This window comes from Danio aesculapii, chromosome 5 (genome assembly GCF_903798145.1).
Source record: "Danio aesculapii chromosome 5, fDanAes4.1, whole genome shotgun sequence".
Classification (NCBI taxonomy): domain Eukaryota; kingdom Metazoa; phylum Chordata; class Actinopteri; order Cypriniformes; family Danionidae; genus Danio; species Danio aesculapii.
In genome coordinates this window covers 28,693,874-28,711,768 of record NC_079439.1, presented here as the reverse complement: position 1 = coordinate 28,711,768, position 17,895 = coordinate 28,693,874, and the positions used below count along the sequence as shown (strand labels likewise).

Below are 17,895 nucleotides of genomic sequence, written 5' to 3'. Positions count from 1 at the left end.
CTCTCACATTAATTATGTGTTTTACGTCTGTTTAAACTTCTGTGACGAATTTATTTCCATCAAGTGTGCTAAAAATGACAAAATAAGTATTTTATTTGTTAAAAACAAAATAATTCTGAGAAAGAATTACTATTTTAAACTACAATGTGCTCTGAATAAGAAAACACATGGCAGACTTCAGAAATGCCTGATTCAAATGAATAAATAAAAACCACGAGGACATGGAAAGACGATAAATCATCAGTCATGTTTGCTAGAGTTGCAGCTCTCTTCAGCTGTACGTTTATTTCCAAAAGACTGCATATACATCAGCAAACTCTACTGTACAGAAAACATCCAAAATGTTCATAATCATACATACAATATACCACAAAGCTGGCCTGGCAATACCAAACAAGTATATTTAGCACTAGAAAAGCTCTTGACCCCTGCATATCAGTGTTATATAGTGTTTTCTTTTTAACTGATATCTTACAGTACGTTTGCATGATTCGGAACCGTCTTTTTAACCTGTACAACATTCACCATTTACAGAAGTTATACAAGGCACAAGAATCATAATTTGAAGCAAAGGCCTAAGTATAACATGGATGTTGGTCAGATAAACAGTATTGGTAACTTATCGTTTGAAGGCTTTTGTACTAGTTCATCAAACAGTACCACTATTAAAGCAGTCCACTATAATAGGGCAAAATCAGAAGTTTGGTTTGATAGCCATTTTCTAGAATTACATATACATTTTTGCTAGAATCATTTCTGTACTTTTTAACGCATAACTTAACCCTCCATTGTTTGGACATGAATGTGAATATTAAGAAAAGAGATTCCGGATAAATTAATGACATGTTTAAATCAAATATTATATAAAATACTTATATAAAAATAGTAAAGAATAATGAGAAAAAATATAATTTGGGGGCCTCACAACAAGAAGGTTGCTGGTTCGGCTGGGTCAGTTGGCATTTCTGTGTGGAGTTTGCATGTTCTCCCCATGTTTATGTGGGTTTGTTCCAGGTGCTCTGGTTTCCCCCACAGTCCAAACACATGCGCTATAGGTGAATTGAATAAGCTAAATTTGCCGTAGTGTATAAGTGTGGACGTAAGAATGTATGGGTTTTTCCCCTGTGTTGGGTTGCAGCTGGAAGGGCATTCGCTGCGTAAAACATATGCTGGATAAGTTGGCGGTTCATTCCTCTGTGGCGACCCCTTATTAATAAAGGGACTAAGCCAAAAAGAAAATGAATTAATATTTTGGGGGCTGTTTGATACAGTTGTGCGTCCACCAGTAAGGTGTCCAATCTTGTTAAATGCTTAATATGATGTATATTAAACATAAAAAAATCCATGTGTAAGAAATACTTTTTTTAACTAGTGGTGTTTAACAATTGCCAGGTTTGTTTAGATTAGAGTGATTAATCTAAATAAGTGTGGCTGATGCCATCTAAACCTCTGTGCAGAAAAAAAAAAGTGGACAGAAACTGCTGAAAAGGGGTTTTGGTAGGGCTGGGTGATTAATTGAAACGTAATCGAAATTGACATTCAGAACCTATAATTGATCGAATTTTTCCAGGTCAATTTTTTTCAATTACGTTCCCTACCGCTTGTGGAGTCACATGATCCTGCTGTGTTAAAGGGGTGGTCTACTACAATATCATATTTAAAGCTTTAGTTGATGTGTAATGTAGCTGTGGGAACATAAAAAAAACATCTCAATGTAATATGCTCATTGTTCAATGCAAAGAGAGACATTAGATTAGTAAAGCCTACAGTGAACAAAGCTTGGGGACTACAAAAAAAATACATCCAGGCTTGTGAAGTCACAAACACTTTAGGTTACGCGCATTTACCATACGCACACACCCTGCGCAGCAACGGGGCGTGGCCAGAGGCGCTATAGTGTTAAAGCAGTGAAAGCTAAAATGCCGTCCAAACGCTGCTATTTCCACAGAGCTTGTTCTGTTGCTGTATTTGGGCTTCTGAAGGACACGACACAAACACAGAAGTGCTTACAATTTAATTTTAATTATGTTCCAGAAAATTAAAAAAATAAATTGTTCAGTGCTGGATTCAGCTAAAAACTCTAACCGACGAAGCTGTGGATTGTGAGCCACAACCTGTAAGTATTTTTATTTGTTAAAATTAATCTATTACATGCACAGTTCCTAGCGTTAACAATATGTAGTAGTGAGGACGTAAACAAGGATGTAAACAATGGGAAATGCTGTTTGGGAAAAACAATTTAGCTACAAATTCACATTTATCCATCAAACTGCTTTAAACACCCACACTCTTTACCAGCGCTGCAGTGTCTCTCTATGCTGCTGCTTTCCATGCTGCTACATCTCAGATAACAAACTCGCAAAAGATATGAGATCATTTTATATTACTTACACATGCTTATTTTGAATATATGTGAAAGACACTTGTCAAATTTTATTTTAGAGAGCAGGCGTGAGGTTCAACTGTGTGCTCTTGATTTTTCTGTCTGATTCAGGCAGCTAACTCTGCTAACAGCTTCTCTGACTGGACTTTTTAAACAACGCAAAAGTGCGTGCTTGTAGGGGCGTGACATGGAGCCAATCCACGAATCACAACACATTGTTATCTGACCAATCAGAGCCTCTTGAAGGCAGGCCTTTCAGGGGAGCTAGGAAATATGACAGTTGTTTTCATGTTTGCTGAGTAGCTGTATATAATCAAAGAAATATAAAAAAATTACTTGATTTTTTTACAAGTGAAGCATGAGCACACATTGCTTTGCATCTTATAAACACAACCAGGCCTTAAAAATACACCATTGACCACCCCTTTAAGGCTGATTCATACTTCTGCATCAAACGCACAAGTATGGTTCAGCGCAGCTTTCTCGCGGTCACATACCCGTGCACCTTTTGTAAAATTTAACTACACGTTGCGTGTTTGCGTTTCAGTGAGGATTATTGGAAGCTGCGCCAGATATGCCTTGAGACGGCATATTTTCAATTACAAAAAAATTATATTTTCTACTTTTAAAAACATTTAAAATAATACATTTTTTTTCCAAAAGTACAATTATTTTTCCCCTTTTTAATAAGAAAAAAGTGACTGTTGGTTTTAGGCATTGTGTGTTTTAATTTCAGTTGTTTAACATTGAAGGTCAATAAATAATCATAGATAGTAGATAGTGTGTGTTTCCTTCAATTATTTTAAAATCAAGCAGTGCACCCTTCATTCAAAAATCTCTCACTTGTAAAATGTGCGCATATTTACTGTACAAAACCTGTCAGTGAACTCTGAGGGCAAAAAAATAATTAAAATAAACAAATAAAATAATCGTTCATTAATCGTAATCGAGTCAAAATGTTCAATTAATCAAGATTTAGATTTTAGGCCAAATCACCCAGCCCTACAATTTGGTCCACTTCGCTCCAACTCCGGTGCAGTTCAGCTAAAATATGAACACAAAATGAACCAAAAATACGATAATATGTCATAAGATGCCACCCTTAATAGGACAGAATGTTCATGCATACCTTTTTTTTCTTGCCACATCCACAACGTTGCCAATTACAATTCAATACAAGCATGAGAGATGCGCAAAGGAGCAGACCTTCATTTATGATTGTGATGGAGGAATTCCTGGAGCTGTTTTGACTCCTTTTCATTCGTCGGTTCAACCCCACACATAGCATTGTATTGGATGTCCAGTAAGTTCTGTTTCAAATGACAGTATGAATGCAAAGTGAATCAAAAACGTATCATTTTCCTTTAAGAACCAAGAAACCACTTCTAAAAACACAACTTAAATGAGCTCTTGGAGGCATTTCAGTTAGAGAGAGAAGGTTAATGAGATAGATGACTTGAAAAGAAGAACATAACTTTTTTTCTCTCCTGTACTTGACGGCATTTTCCCCCACATAGCTGCTTTCCTTTTATCAGACCTTAATTATAACTCTCCCTGCTCAGCGGCACATGTTCCCCTATTGTGTTTGACGCCGCACAGAGGAATTTGGTCAGAGGAGATAAGACAGGCTTCGTTTTACAGAAGTCTCTTCCTTTTCAGCCGCATTTCAAAAGAAAGCCAGAAGTGTTAACAAAAGGGATGTTCTGCCGTTTGCATGGCCTAAGCAAACCCTGCTTTTGGTCAATATTAGTCTCAAGCCTGACGCTCTATATAAAAGGCATGATACAGTGATGCTCTCTGTTCCCGATGACTCATATTTGCTCACAGGAACAGTAATGCATTCGAGCACACGGGTGGGTTATGCATTTTCAGAGCGAGGAACGTAATTGATTTTTAGCCCCTAACCTGCATAAATGAGATTCATTTCTACTGTGCAGTCACTCTGCCACAGCTGAAAACAAAGTTAGAATACCTCATGTTATTCATCAGCTGATCCTATTAGGACAGCAAAATGGCAATAAAACAACAATGGAAATAAAAGAACATGGTGAGCCACGTTCACACTGTGTGATGAGCAAAAAAGGCAGGAGTGTATTTCCCTCTCTTGCCTTCTCGAAACATCATATAGTGCAAACAAAGCACACGTCAGTAGTTACATGTAGATTGGGTCTAATTACTGTGCAACTGTTGGAAAAGATGCACAAGAAAAGCCTGCACCAATCTAATCCCACACAATTAAAAAACAAACAGGAAAGACTAAGGCGGAATTTTGTGTAAGATGCGATGGCTTGGCACTCTGACGTCGAAGCTTTGCCAAATTCATTCCAACTTTGCACATGTACAGATAAGTGACCGCTCGCATCTGTTCCAGGTCTCCTCTCAGACTGGATACACCTCAGCTTCGTCCACTTGGACTCCAAATTGAGTTGCGTCTGGTGGAGCACATGTAGTTTTCCGTCGTCCCTCAAAACGTAAAGTCTGTTTCGTTCTCATCTGGACTCTGAGGCAGACTTTTACAGTGAATCTTTCCAATCTCCTCCAAAGCACTTGCGAGCGAGTCAAGATCTCCGCTGTCCTGATGTCTGGCTTCCCAGAGACTGAGAATGACAGCAGAGGGACTTTTCTGTTTGGTGAAGTAGGACAGATTCCTGTGCAGACAGAAATGGAGATTTCACAATTGAAAAACATGAGTTTTGAGAACATAGAAAGGGCTTTTTTAAGCTACGTTCACAGTATTTTAGTCAACATTCACACTGTCAGGCCAAATCTGACTGGAATCTGTTGTAAATAATTGACTGACCACATTGTGTTGATCCAGATTTCATTTGAGAAATCCTTTTTTGTAAATGTTACACTGTGGTGATGCTTGCATAAAAATAAAATGGGTTTGTAATATGGATGTTGTCATTCAACATGACAATGTTTCCATTATGTTGACTTTTAAGCCTTCTACAGACTGAGATTTAAGCATATTTACAAATCACAGTGTTCAATAATAATTATAATAATAATAATAATTACAATAACAATTTCTTACATTTATATAGCACTTTTCTGGACACTCAAAGCGCTTTACACACTTTTGGGGGAATCTCCTCATCCACCACCAGTGTGCAGCAACCACCTGGATGATGTGACGGCAGCCATAATGCACCAGACTGCACACCACACACCAGCTCATTGGTGGAGAGGAGACAGAGTGATGAAGGCCATGATGGACAGAGGCCAGTGGGCAAATTTGGGATTTTTAACTACCACAGAGAGTCAGGACCTCGGTTTAACGTCTCATCCGAAAGACGACACTCACTGAGCAGTATAATGTCCCCTTTACTATACTAGGGCGTTAGGACCCACACAGACTGCAGGTTGGGCGCCCCCTGCTGGGTTCACTAACATCACTTCCGGCAGCAACCTAGTTTTCCCATGTGGTCTCCCAAGTACTGACCAGGCCCAGCCAGATTGGGCTTTTTTGAATTTAATTGTGCGGGTAAATTTGAGTGGTTTTGAAACGTAACTTTTATATGCAAATTATTCAACAAAACAACCGTGTGCTTCTACTTCATTCAGTTAGTAGTGACCAATGCATAGCGCAGTAAACCGCTTGGGCCCACACGCAGGAGGAGGTGAGGGAAAGCTCTATCAAAATCTGACTCCCTGGACAAATCTGACTCCCCTTCGCGTGTACGCGCATCACCCTGCAGTTAAACTCACAGCAGTTTATCATGACACTTTTATTGATCATTTTTTTCCACAATTGACAGCAAGAACAAACATTGTTTGATTGACAAGCAGCACCTAATTATGTTTAAAAGGATTTAAAATGCCAAATAGGACGAATTTATTCCTCATTTCGAAAGTAAAACATACTCTTAACATTAAGTGCAGTGAGAAGGGACAGTGATTCGATGTGATCTGGTTACGTTGTGGTTCTGTGACTGCTCGTGTTGGTTACTGTACGGTTAAAATGATTACAGTTAAAGTAACTAGGTTAATTTCGATTTAAAATTAAATAAAACATAAATCTTATACTTTGTGCATTTTGGCGGGTTTTGGACAGCTTTTGGGCTGGAAAAGTCAGCTATATCTGACAACACTGGGTGCAGCCCTGCTTTACTTTTAGGCTGTGACCATGTGAGAGTTGCAGAGAGCTAGCTGCCGGCTAATGCACTTTAGTACTATATGACAATGATCACTATTAAATTGTAGTCTACAAAGCAAGTTAACTTAAAAAAATCATCAGAATGCTTAAATGTTAAACAAATACAGCAAAATAAATTACGCTTTGCCATTGCTGTTTTTATGTGCAGAAGAGAAGAGGAAAGACCAGGAATGTGGTTAACTTCATATGCCATTTTTGCAAAGGGAACTTGGTATTTAGTCATAATGCCAGGTTTCATTGATGTTATTTCCATTTTTCCATTCCATTTTTATTGGTTAATCAGTAGAAATAGGTCATAGCAGACAAAGACAGTGAGATGATCATCATAAATCATAAGAATGTCAGTATTTTTTTCAAAATATTTTTGGTCACAAGACCTTCAATTTTGGCCTCTTTCATAGTACAGTGTAGGACCACCATTTATGATCCATGACAAAACAAATCAGCACAGTTGTTTCACATTAGTCGTGTATCTTTCAAGTTAATCCAAAATTGCATACCATTATGTGGCAGTGATTGGAACTGATATACCCTGGTTTGTCTGTGCTTTCATTTCCACCAGTTTCAACATTCGAATCAGTGCATAGATCAGGGCTGGTTTTCCTGAACAATGACCTGTTCTTAACATGTTGCTTAAGTACCATATATGCATTGTTGCAAGTTGTAAGCGTTTGCCAAACACATTTGTCGGTTGAAATATGTTGTTTAGATATCGTTAAATGCAGGGTATCCACAGGGTCTTACATTTCAAAAACAAAATTTTAGGCCTTAAAAAGTTTAAATTTACTGAAATATTGTCGGTCTAAAATCATTTTAAATGGGCCTTAATTTTCCTTTGCTTATGTAAAGCTACCCAATTGATCCAACACACATCCGATCCAATCATCAACAAATACAGTACATCTCAGTAAAACTTTTAGAAGATATATTGTGCATACATTTAGTTTTTAAAGAGTTTATGTTTATAAAATGTATATATATAGCTAGGGTCTGCTTGACACTTTATTTAAAATATGTGGCTAAGAAATAACTTATTAGAATTATATGCAAATCATATTAGATAGGACAAGTACGTTTTTTTCTTAAGGGCCATTAAAAAATCTTTAGCATTTAGCCTTGTATAAGTCTGAAATTTCATTCCAGAAGAAACCCTGTAAATGTCATGCAGTGTTATTTCGGCTAAATCAGTTTGTCAGAAATAATGTCAAATTTGTGCTGTGAATCCATTGTAAAACTCCCCATAAACAAACTGGGTTACACATTAAGACGCATTCATAGTGGAATTTCCTGGAATAGACGTGTCTCACAGGAACTGTTTAGCACACAGTTTGTTTACCGCAGAAACCAACTAGTTTTCTTGTTCATTATCATTTTAAGTGGGAAACAAACTTTGGGGTAAGTATTTCCTTTTTCTTGGGAAAGAGAATAGCCAACACTGTCTTCCACCCTCAATAGTTTGGCTGAAGTGAGTCACTTAAGCAAGGCAATGAACCACCAACTGCACATAATGTGTGTTTGTGAGTCACTTTAGATAAAAGAGCCTGCAAAATGTAATGCCAATTGTAAATTGTTGAGACTTGTCTTTTCCCAGAATTCCACTACAAATGTATCATACGCTGAGCTAGCTGTAAAGTTCTTGAGAATGAGCAATCAGCAGCTGTCAAAAATCAATGATTTGAGTTAATAATTAAAATATTTCTGATGTAAAAACACATGAACCTGACTTACACTTCAGCAAAGACATGATTCCTCATTTATAAAACTTTGTATAGAAACCTTGCTAAAAGTGACCGTACAGCAGAATGATTAGCTTTTTATGTATTAAAGATTATGGCTCATATGATAATTTAAAGTGGTTAATTTAAGTCAATAATTATTTTAAATATCTTTACCTAAAGTTTACTTGTAGCTGGGCACATTCTCTTTCAAGTTAGTTTTTTTATAGATCACAAATATTGCATTGTAAGTGGCATATGCACATTTCCACCCCCATTTTGTGCATATGGCACTTTTATAAATGAGACCCCTGTTCTGATGTGTTTACATTATAATTAGCATTAGAGTCACATTGGCAAAAGCTAAACAAAATTTGATCAGATCATTCAGACTGAAGTGGATGTCCAGAATTTTTTTTTATTTTTAATAAATTTGCAACAATTTCAATACTCTTTTTTTCACATTGTCATTATGGGGTATTGTGTGTAGAATTTTGAGGAAATAAATGAATTGAATCCATTTTGGAATAAGCCTGTAACATAAAAATTGTGGAAAAAGTGAAGCGCTATGAACACTTTCCAGATGCACTGTAAATGGAATGCAAAAACTTTTAAGCTCAATATCTCAAAATCATTTAAAATCATACATTAAAATCAAGACAAAATATGTAATAGTACATAGTAAATAATAACTAGTAAATTATTTATATACATTTCTTTAGTGTATAAATCATATGCCTCAGGCTGGATTCCTGGAGGGCTGCAGCTCTGCACAGTTTTGCTCCAACACTAATCAAACACAGCTGATCCAACTAATCAGGGTGTTCAAGACTACTAGAGACTATTAAGCAGATGGTTGGAGCTAAACTATGCAGAGCTGTGGCCCTGCAGCAATTGAGTTTGAGACCACTGGTATAAATGATCACAACTGGATCAGTTTTGATAAATGTAATTACATTTGTAAGCTTGGACACTTCGTATGAATAACGCATCTATGCGTTGTTCTAAACTGCAATTGAACTGCAATACCTGTAGTGTACCAATAGATGGCAGTGTTGTAATATAATAGCAAACTTAAACGACCATGTGAAACAAGTTCAAAAAAAGGTAACAAGACGTTTGCTTTGGGGGAAAAAGTCATTTTACAGAGCTGCAACGCCACTTCACATCTTTATAACTGTGTTAGCTCATAAATGATGCATTTTGAGTATCAGTAGTTCCGATGTACTAGTAGGAAAAATGAACAACATATTTTTAGTTATCATCAGTTATCTCTCCTTTGGTGCATCCTTTCTTATACGTAGACACTTGACTTGCACGTCTATATATAATAATAAACAACACTTCAGACCCAAACGCAAGATTCCGATTAAAAAGAAGTTTGGATGAAGTTCAGTTCATAGATCATCTCCACAGAAAAACAAGCTATATCAATGTGCTGTAAAATCACTTCACAGATAAAGGGAAGGTGGCTCTCACATCTCTTGACTCTCTAGTGGTTCTTTAACATCTAACCTTTGCAGAAACTGAATTCAATAAAGATGAAAAGCCCGAGGAGTATGAGTTCTGAGTGAAATGATGAAGCAAAGTGGAGCGCGGTCTCAGCTTATTATTCAAGGGCATTGTTAACAAAGTGAGCACTGCCGCAATAAGTTTCAATCAGCGGTGTTGCCTTGGCTACATCTCTCTCCAGTGCTCACCTCTGAATGTGGAGTTTCTGAGCTAAGAGCTGCCAGTCCTTGCCCTTGGCGTTGGCAGTATCGAAGGTGGTGCAGATCCGCTGACGAATGGACAGGGGGATTTTGAAGGCTTTGGCCCCTGTCTGTGAAGTCACCGTGCAATCTGCCTGCATAAAAAATGGGACTGTCTCTTTCTCATTCTGAAAAAGGGGAAAACACACTGATATGAGTTATTGGCATGCATGTTTATTTGTCTACAAAGAGGCTTGTAGAATTATTGTCACACTAGACTGCTTCACAATGTCTTTTCTCTATGCATAAGCAACAGTAGCAGCAACTTTAAACAGAAATTACACAAAAATTAAATGTTATCATCCTTATTTTTTTATAATTATTAAACTCTTTTATTTTTTTATTGAGCTTATTTTCTGTGCTATAACATTATACAGTAGATATGGACTATTAAACTTCAATATAAAACAAAACACCGCTAAGATGTCCAAACAACTCATCCACTCTATGTATATCCTTCTGAAAACACATAGCTTGAGTTCATGTAAGATGAAGTTTTCATTTTCACTTCTTTTCACTCTAAAATCAAATATGGCACCTACACACAATTTTAAAAAGGTGTTTTTACAGCAATGCCGCATAGTAACTATTTTTATTGTATTAATTAATTAATTTATTTATTTATAGTGTAAAGCACAATTTAAAAGGCACCTATGATGAAAATTAACTTTTGTAAGCTGTTTGGACAGAACGGTGTGTGGGTATAGTGTGTCCACTGTCAAATTCGAGTGATAGAAACAAAAATTTCCTGACGTTAAAATAGAATAGAAATTTCAATGATTTTGAGGCCCACTGCAACGTGACGTAGGAGTGCGGTTTTCCCCACCCACTGAATTGATTGACAGATGCCATGTTTCTATAATAACATGTATACACATGTCCATAGAACATTTTTTTGCAAATAAACTGGGTTTAAAATAACTGGTACAACTCTCTGTAATTTTTAGAAGTTTTATACATTTAAAACGTTTTTAAAACAGAGGATGTTTGTAATAAAGACAATAAAAATCACTATTTAATTCTTAACAGTTAAAATCACCACGGCCGCATGGTTTCAGTTAATGCGCATATATGTGTGTGTGTGTGTGTGTGTGTGCGTGTGTGTGTGTGTATACTGCAAACGGCATCTGTGTGTGACTCATCGTTTCAGAAAGGTTTGAATAAACTCCACCACAAATACATCAAATAACTTGGTATTTTTGACTAATGAGCTTTATTTCAGCTTCATCTGTGTCTGCCTCTGTCACTGACTACTGTTTATCTGCTGTAACGCAAGAGAAGCAGACATTCATGTGGGAACGGTGGGCAGGGAGAAGCAGTTCATTTGCACTTAAAGCCACAGGCTACAAAAACAGCTACATTATACTAAGACACCAAAATGGGCAAATTCTGGAGGCTATAATAAATAATCTGATGGGTATCTTGAGATGAAACTTTACAGACACATTCTGGAGACACCAAAGCTTATCTTACATCTTGTAAAAGGGGTAAAGTAGGTGCTTTTTAACATTGATTTTTTATCCATTTTGTTCAATGGAGCAATTCGATGATCAGTAAAGGCTCATTAATGAGCCATTGATGCAAATAATTTACAAAAAGATTTTATTGTTATCATGAATTAACATGGACTAATAATGAATAATTCTTCAAAAATACAGCGTTCATTAATATTAGTAAGTTTCAACATTTATTAATATGCTTTTTAAACCCAATCCTGTACTAACAAGTTTTCAATGTACTGCAAGCTTTTACTTTTACAAACAAATGTAGACAAAGACTAATAAATGCTTTAAAATGTTTATGCTAACTAATGCATTAATGCTGGGTTTAAACAACATAGTATTTTGGATCCAACTGTTGTAGGATGACTAATGGCTGCACAGCAGGTCTTCCGTAGGCTGTTTTTAAACATGGTGAAATAAAAAAGAGACAACTGTATTAATGCAGGAGAAAATTTGCAATGGAATGTCCTCTGTTAGGTCCTTTGATGGGCTTTTCTGCCAATACAAAAACACATTGCTTTAATAGCCATTGTTTGTTTTTTAGTCTTTTTTCAGGAATTTGTGCAAGTTCTGCCTTCTGATAACATTATGATTGGTCTGAATTCAGGAAATACAAGGTCTAACAAGTGCTTCACAACACAACAATATTCTAATCTAAATGGGTGTTAAATATATTATAGAACTTAAAGTTGTAGTGTTACCTATGTTTTTTAACAGTTTACTGCACAGGTTAGATTCACAGCATATTTATTCTGAGAACTGCAGTGAAGGTGAAAATCAGTAAATAATTTCACTCTATTCATAAAACACCTTTTTGGAGCTTGGCATCCTCGCACTGTGAACTGTAATTATTCAGAAGTCATATATCATTCTTGTTTTTCTGTTTACATAAATCCTAGAGGAAACACTGATAAATTCTCAAACGATATATTGTACAGCCCCAGTTCCAAACCTTTATGAGTTTCTTCTGTCGAACACACAATAGATAATTAAAAGAAAGCTTAAAACCTGTAACCGTTTACATAAAAAAATTAAAGGAAGTTAATGGTTACAGGTTTCCAGCTTTCTTCAAAATATTTTCTTTCATGTTTAGGTTGAGTAAATGATGACAGATTTTTCAGTTTTGGGTGAGCTATCGCTTTTAAATCAGGTGGAAACAGAGCGGAAGTGACTCTGACCTCTCCCACTGAGGTGTAGACCTGCAGGATCTGCTCGTGACCTTTGACCTGCCGCACACTGATCTTGCAGGAGAGCTGGTTGGTGGCGGTGCTATGTCTCTGCAGTGAGAAGGCACAGTGCACAGGCTGCTGGTTACTATACCACACTTGGGTGAAGGAGAATTCCTGCAGCAGAAGAAAAGAGATAGAGAGAGAAAGAGAGAGATCAGAGAGCTGAGTCAGGGAAAACACCCCATCCATGAACAACGTGTGTTAAGAGGAGCGTCTCTAAGAGCATCGGTACAAAAGAGACACAATCTCTAATCCCCGTTAATGCTGCTGATGGGGGTCACTGCTGGGGTATGTACTGTACAACACACAGAATCTGGGAGGAGGGCACGGGAAGGAAAAGCAGCGGTCTTTGATGTATAATTAATTTGGGTGAAGCAGCACGTCTGCAGGGAACGTCCTTGACCTCTCCTGCAATGTTTCTGCAGTCCTGCATATTGAAATGACCCGGTGTCAACAGTGATAGGAACCCTGAGGTGAAGAAATGCTCGATGGGACAGCAGATGCCTTAATGCCGGGATTAATTTCTCCCTCATGTAGGCGTACTAAAAGCACGCAACAGGAGACAGAAACACCTCTGAACTGATCAAATGGTTTAACCTAGAATCAAATACTCTCTTAGCGCTGTGTATTTGTATGCTAGGTGGGATAGTATCTCGCTGCTCAGGGTTGAAACGTACAGAGCTGTATGAGTGAAGAAGCTGAAAATGTTACTGTATTCTTTATGAAAACATTTATCATTATTTTTTAAATTACACATCAATTTTAGACTATAAAGGTTTAAGAAACCCTGGAGTACTTTTTTTTTGTTCAGATTTGTGTGTGTTGAGCATCAGTTAAGACAATGTTAGCACATTTCAGCTTTAATTGTAGGGAAAACTGGATAATTTTGAGCCTTTGTCAAAATCTATCTTCCCAGTTTAAAATATTTTGATTTTTGGGGCAAGATCAAAATCAGTGACGTATCGTTATCTGCTTGTCCAGTGATGACGCGTTGGTTTCTCGTTATTATTTATAGCTGAGTTTTCTTATCCTATGAGAAGACCTTGCTTCTTAATTATTCATGAGAACACATGCTTTCCGAAGGCAAGGCAGACCTGCCAAGCTGTGAGACTCAATGACTGGGTGAGACCATGTCCGTGCATGGCACGCAGTATTTAGCCGTTCATGAAGGGCCGTTCGTATGTTTGTTTTCATGATCCACGAGGTTTGTTGCATGTTTTCCCCGTGATGTTGTCATGGCCGATACAGCAAAGCTGTTGGTTTGCAGCAAGCATTTTTGTCTGGAGAGCTGTACGAGAATTGGAGAATGGCGGACTTAGTATTTTATCAGTTGAGCTCGTTACCATTCAGACACAGCCTATATCTGTGCTGCTCTGTTCACCTATGTTTAAAATCCTCCAGTTTACCGGCAAGGTTCATGGTTGAAATAGACAGGGCAAGAGACCTGCTGCACTGCTCCACTGTGTCTGCATTCAGACCCGGGGACTCAGGAGGAGAGACGTCTTCCTCATTTATTGTGTTTATATAACAAATTGTGGTTATGTGTATATAAAAAAATTACGAATAACGTATGTAGCAGGGCATTAAATTACTTACTGTTTATTTCTTTGCATGTTATCTTTGTAAACTATAAAATCAAGCATCTCCTCACAGTTTGCTGTGTCTAATTTTGTGAGCCAACTGACAACAGTTGTTCACTCCCCTCTTTTTCCCCTGCTCTGCCGGCCACGCTCACTCTTCCCTCTGCTCTCAGAGCTCCACGCCCATCATGAAGCATTTTTTGAAAAAATTCAGAGGTAGACTTGAACAGAAAGAGGGGGTTTCATGGCCCTTCAAAAAAAACATTTACACAAATATGGGTAGCACTTTACTTGATGGGGTGTTCAAAGAACTGTCCTGAATCCATTATAATCATGACATCATGAGACTTTATGCATGCTTATGACAACAGCTATGACCACAAGTGTCATTTACTGTCGTTTATATTTTTCAAAACAACTAACCACAAAGTTATGGGACAAAGCATAAATCTGTGAACATTTTTAATATTTCAAATGAGGGAAATAAACATGCATTATGGATGTGACGAAAAAAGTTAGCGAGTTTACAGTATACAACATACTTTGTAGAATTTCTGTGAATTAAACTTCACAACCCAAAAGAAATAATGCTAATCAAAAGGATAAGAGTAGGCTCACTATAGAACAAAAATTATTGATTTGAATTTATTTGACATTTTTGTATTTGTGAGGAAAAAACTTTGTTATGGATGTGACATCTCTCCTTTAGGGATGTGAAATTGCCACTTGTGTGATTTTGGTAAATTAAATATAATTGTTTAAGAACATTGACAGAGACATTTTTGAGTATGTTTACAGTCCTGTAAAATACAAGCCTACACAAAAAAAAAACCTAGAAAAGGTTTCACTATTTCAGTAAAAATAAAAAAAATGTCATGGCAAGGTTGACATGATATATATACACACACAAATACATACATACATACATACATACATACATACATACATACATATATACATATAAATAAATAATCACAAATTCAGCTTGTATCACTGTAGTTGCGGTAAAAAAAAATATTAACGACGCTGTTATAAAATTGTTGCCAATTATGTTTATGACAGATTTATGACAATTTTGGTTGTCTTGGTAATGTTACGTTTTTATGACCGGTTGTGATGTATTTGTTTATGTCAAGTTGTTATACCAAACAAATCTTGCTTTGCATTTAAAATGTCATAACGGAGCGAATGGCACTTCATGACAGTTGTTATTAGCATGCATAAAATCTGATTCACATTCATGATGTGTCATGTCATGATTATAAAGGTTTCATGACTTCACTTTTTTTGAAGGGGTCTTATGAGCACCCCTTCAAGTAAAGCGTTACACAAATATGTTTGTGTGTTGCATTGTGTGAATTAGGCATAGGCTGGTAAGATTCTGACTGTATGATAACCTTGGATAAAAATATCACAGTTACTGTTCAAATGACCTTTTCTCCCTTGAACACAATAAATTTTATTCTATGGAACATTGAAAATATTTTGAAACAGTAAACATGTCAGCCTAAATAATTAAAATAAATCACTGACTTCTGCTATCTTCATTAGTTTTAAAAACACAGATTTCACATAAAAAATAAAAAAAAATCACATAAGCTCACCTATTGCACATTACAGCACTGGTCAGAGTAGGATAGTAATGTTTGCATGTTACCTGACAGGTGGTGAAGGGTTTGATGCTCCACAGAAACTGAGGAATATCCTGGATGGACACCTGCAGACTGAGGCAGTTTCCTTTGAAGAACAGCGTCTTGGGCTCTTCTAAAAGCTGACCTCCTCTGCAGGTTTCAGCTGTGACCACTCCCTGCGGACAAACACAGGAAAAACAGAGATCGCTGGGAAATAAAAAAGCCATAGTGGTATGGAAAAAATATGCGCACAGACTGGAAAACCACAGTATTGCAGAAAGAAATGGCTACAATGGCTAAAATAGGCTAAATCACTCTCTGCCAATCTCAAGTCTAACATCTTGTCAACCCATTGTGGTTAAAATTCAATACAACAAACATTATCTGAACTTGATGTCGAGCAGCTAAAAAAAGGTACAATCTCTGGAAGGAACAAAAGCTCCACGGCTAATAAACATGCAGAAATATAAAAAAGCTTTCAAACAAAGTGTTGGTTAAAGCTTTGAAAAGAAAATTGAATTTAAATTGATTACTGGCTTCTTTGATTTCAAGCGTGGCAGTGTTCATCTGTCAAAACTGCTTTGTGTTTCACTGGATTTCAGAGATGAGTGCTCTCTTTGTGTGTGTGTCTGTGTGTGTGTGAGCACGCAGGAGTCTGAGCACTCATGCAAGACAACAGTAATTGACTTTGACTTTTGTATCCTCTGAGTGTGTGTTTGAAAATAGCACTGACCAAAGCAGACATATTCTGATCACACACTTAAACCATCATCATTCTGAACTCACATTCTCAGCAGTGGTCTCAAAGTGTAGACCTCATTGCAGATCTAGTCTACTTCTGCTGTAATCTTGCTGTGATGCACCACAGATGTTACACAGAAATGAATGGAGTTCTTTAATGAGTAAAAGAACTACAATTCCATGAAGCATTGCAAATTTTTAGATAAAATATTTCAGGTATTCAAATCATACTCATATTTAAATATCCCATTACCATTGCAAATTATCATTTGAAAGGGCAGGTACTAGTGTCCTTTTAGCAAGTTTTTTGCCTGCTGCAATTGTGATATAGCATTAAAGGTCCCGTGAAGTGCTTTGAAATGTGCATTTTTATTCTATGTTTGACGCAGTCTCAACCAAAACACAAAGAAAGGGTGGGACATGGTGTAGCTCCTCCCCTTAAAAAAACAGCCAATAGTTTTTTGTTTTATTACAGCTCTGCCAGTGAGAGTGGTTGAGCTCAAGTGCATCAAATGAGAAGTGTCTTAAAGGGAGCGGGGCAAGTCAGATACTAGAGAAATGCCCTGTCCTCTTCAAGACTACAAGATTGGTTATGATGTGATGAGAAACTGTAGTATGGGTTCATGTGAATAAAATTTAAAATTCCATTTAGGTGGAAGTGACAAACTACAAGCTTTACAAGTTTATATCAGTTTTAATTCTTCTAAACGCAAATTGTGTCACTGTTTTAGATCACACTAGCTTATAGATATCTTAAAAATTAACAATACAGTTGGTGCCAATAGCCTAGTGGTAAAGTGCCCCAACACATAGCACTGAGGTGCACATGGCGACCTGAGTTTGATTCCCAGCTTGAGGTCCTTTGGCCATCCCTCCCCCCCTCTATCTGCTCCCCATGTGTTCCTGTCTCAACTGAACTGTCTTATCAAATAAAATTAAAACCACCTAAAATGTATATTTTAAAAAATAATAATAATAAAAACAAACAATACTAATATTATAACTTCATGGGACCTTTAGGCCTGATTTTTTTTTCTTTTTTTTTGTAAAGATAAATCTTTTGACCAATCAAATGCTCTTTCAAATACCTTTAATTGGAAAGGACAGTGGAGTTTAAAGACAGGAAAGTGTTGGGAGCAGAGAGAGAGGAAGGGTTGGCAAAGGACCTCTAGCTGGGAACTGAACTCAGGTTGCTGTGAGCACC

General features: G+C 37.0%; 1 protein-coding gene across 1 annotated transcript in view; it reads right to left on the bottom strand.

The window, feature by feature from the left end:
• Positions 1–271: 271 nt before the first annotated feature.
• Positions 272–17,895, bottom strand: part of unc5db (unc-5 netrin receptor Db) — a 261,505-nt gene continuing 243,881 nt past the window's right edge. Inside the window, exons 14-17 of the mRNA XM_056457840.1 lie at positions 15,977–16,126; positions 12,689–12,853; positions 9,958–10,136; positions 272–5,031 (exon numbers count right to left, since the gene is read on the bottom strand). Coding sequence (XP_056313815.1) covers positions 4,848–5,031; positions 9,958–10,136; positions 12,689–12,853; positions 15,977–16,126 — 678 coding nt within the window. The 3' untranslated portion in view covers positions 272–4,847. The remainder of the gene's footprint in view (positions 5,032–9,957; positions 10,137–12,688; positions 12,854–15,976; positions 16,127–17,895) is intronic.